General features: G+C 68.9%; 1 protein-coding gene across 1 annotated transcript; it reads right to left on the minus strand.

The window, feature by feature from the left end:
• Window positions 1–304: 304 nt before the first annotated feature.
• GSX1 (GS homeobox 1) lies at window positions 305–1339 on the minus strand. Its single transcript, XM_088522127.1, has 2 exons — window positions 949–1339; window positions 305–660 (listed from the first exon to the last, which is right to left on the minus strand). The coding sequence occupies exons 1-2, from the start codon at window positions 1337–1339 to the stop codon at window positions 305–307; spliced, it is 747 nt and encodes a 248-aa protein (XP_088378253.1).
• Window positions 1340–1581: the final 242 nt, after the last annotated feature.

The following is a 1581-nucleotide window of genomic DNA, read 5'->3' on the forward strand; positions in this document are numbered from 1 at the left end:
CCGCGCAGCATCCGCGCCGTCCTCCGCGCCGGGCCGGGGCGCGACGGGCTGTTCCTGCGGGGAGACTGGGGAGCCGGTGAGCACTACTGAGTGCCCAGGGCCCTAGGGAGCAGTTTATTTACAACAGGGCTCACAGACACCTGCCCTCGTGGCCGGGGGTCTAGAAAGGCGAGAAAGTCCTTGTTAAATTACACAGATTATAGAAAAAGAGTATAAAATCCTTGCAGTGCAGGTCGGCACTGGAGCAGGCTCCTCGTTCTGCTCTTGCACAGTCCCCGCGGAGCCGGTGTCCGGCGGGCAGGGGCTAGGGGCTGACTGCGAGGCCTCTGTCGTCCTTCCCGGAGGAGGATGGGGACATGCGCAAGTCCTCGTCGTCCTCCGAGCACTTTGTGCTGGAAAGGGACGAGCATTTGCAACTGTGGCCAGGGCCCCCACCTCGGTGCGAGCTGCTTTTGCCTTCCTTCTTGTGCTTGACGCGGCGGTTCTGGAACCAGATCTTCACCTGCTTCTCGGAGAGGTTCAGGTAGGTGGCGATCTCGATTCGCCGCAGCCGGGAGAGGTACATGTTGGAGGCGAACTCCCTCTCCAGCTCCAGGAGCTGCGTGCTCGTGAAGGCGGTGCGCATCCGCTTGCTGCTCGGCAGCTGGCTGGACGTGCTGTCTGCGGAGCGGAGCGGCGCTCAGCACCGGCCCCGGCCCGCTCGGGACCCCCACCCGGCACCCCCGCCCGGCTCCTCGGTGGCTGCATCCCGCCCAGCCTCCCCCGGCCTGCGCCAGGGCTGTCCCCTACCCGAGGGCGCCGTGACAGTCCCAGCGGGGAGAGGAGCCAGGACGTCCCGTCGATGTTGCGGGGCGCAGGGACCCACCTGCCAAAGCGCCCTGCAGGGGCCCCTCTAATCCCTCCCTCGGGTCTCCAAGGCCCCCGCACCCCACGTGTGTCCGGGCTTACCCACGGAGATGCAGTGGAACTGCCGGGGGTCGGGCAGCGGGTAGGCGCCCTGGTAGAGCGCCGGTGCGTGCCCCACGCCGACGGCCGAGACAGGGTGCTGCTGCCGGGCCAGGGGCGAGGGGCAGTACTGCGAGCCGAACGGCGGGAAGGAGGCCTTGAGCAGGGGGATGGCGGGCGGCGGCGGGTGCAGCTGCGAGGCGGTGACACAGAGCGGGCAGACGCAGAGCAGCCCGGCCTTGCGCGCCGTGCAGGCGGCGGCGGGCAGCGCGGGCAGCGGGTGCGACGGGTGCACGGCGTACGGGAAGAGCGGCGGCGGCGGCGGGCTGCCCTCGCCCTTCTTGTCGCCCGCCTCGCGCAGCACCAGCGAGTCCACGAGGAAGGAGCGCGGCATCGCCCCGCGCAGCGCCCGCGCAGCGCCCCGCGCCGCTGGCCAGCGCGAGTGGTGCTGAACGGCGCCCGCCCGCCCGCCTTAAATAGCGGCCCCGCCATGTGATGGTGGCGGCGCCGGGCTCTCAATGGGCTTTCTGTGCCGCTTCTCTTGGCATTCACGCCGCACGCTCCCTCATTATTTCCCTTGTTAACTAAATGAACTGCATAATGTACTCCATTCGGGGCGACCCCACCCACGCCGGA

This window comes from Tinamus guttatus, unplaced genomic scaffold (assembly GCF_059628265.1).
Source record: "Tinamus guttatus ecotype Peru unplaced genomic scaffold, ASM5962826v1 Tinamus_guttatus_pri_ptg000150l, whole genome shotgun sequence".
Classification (NCBI taxonomy): domain Eukaryota; kingdom Metazoa; phylum Chordata; class Aves; order Tinamiformes; family Tinamidae; genus Tinamus; species Tinamus guttatus.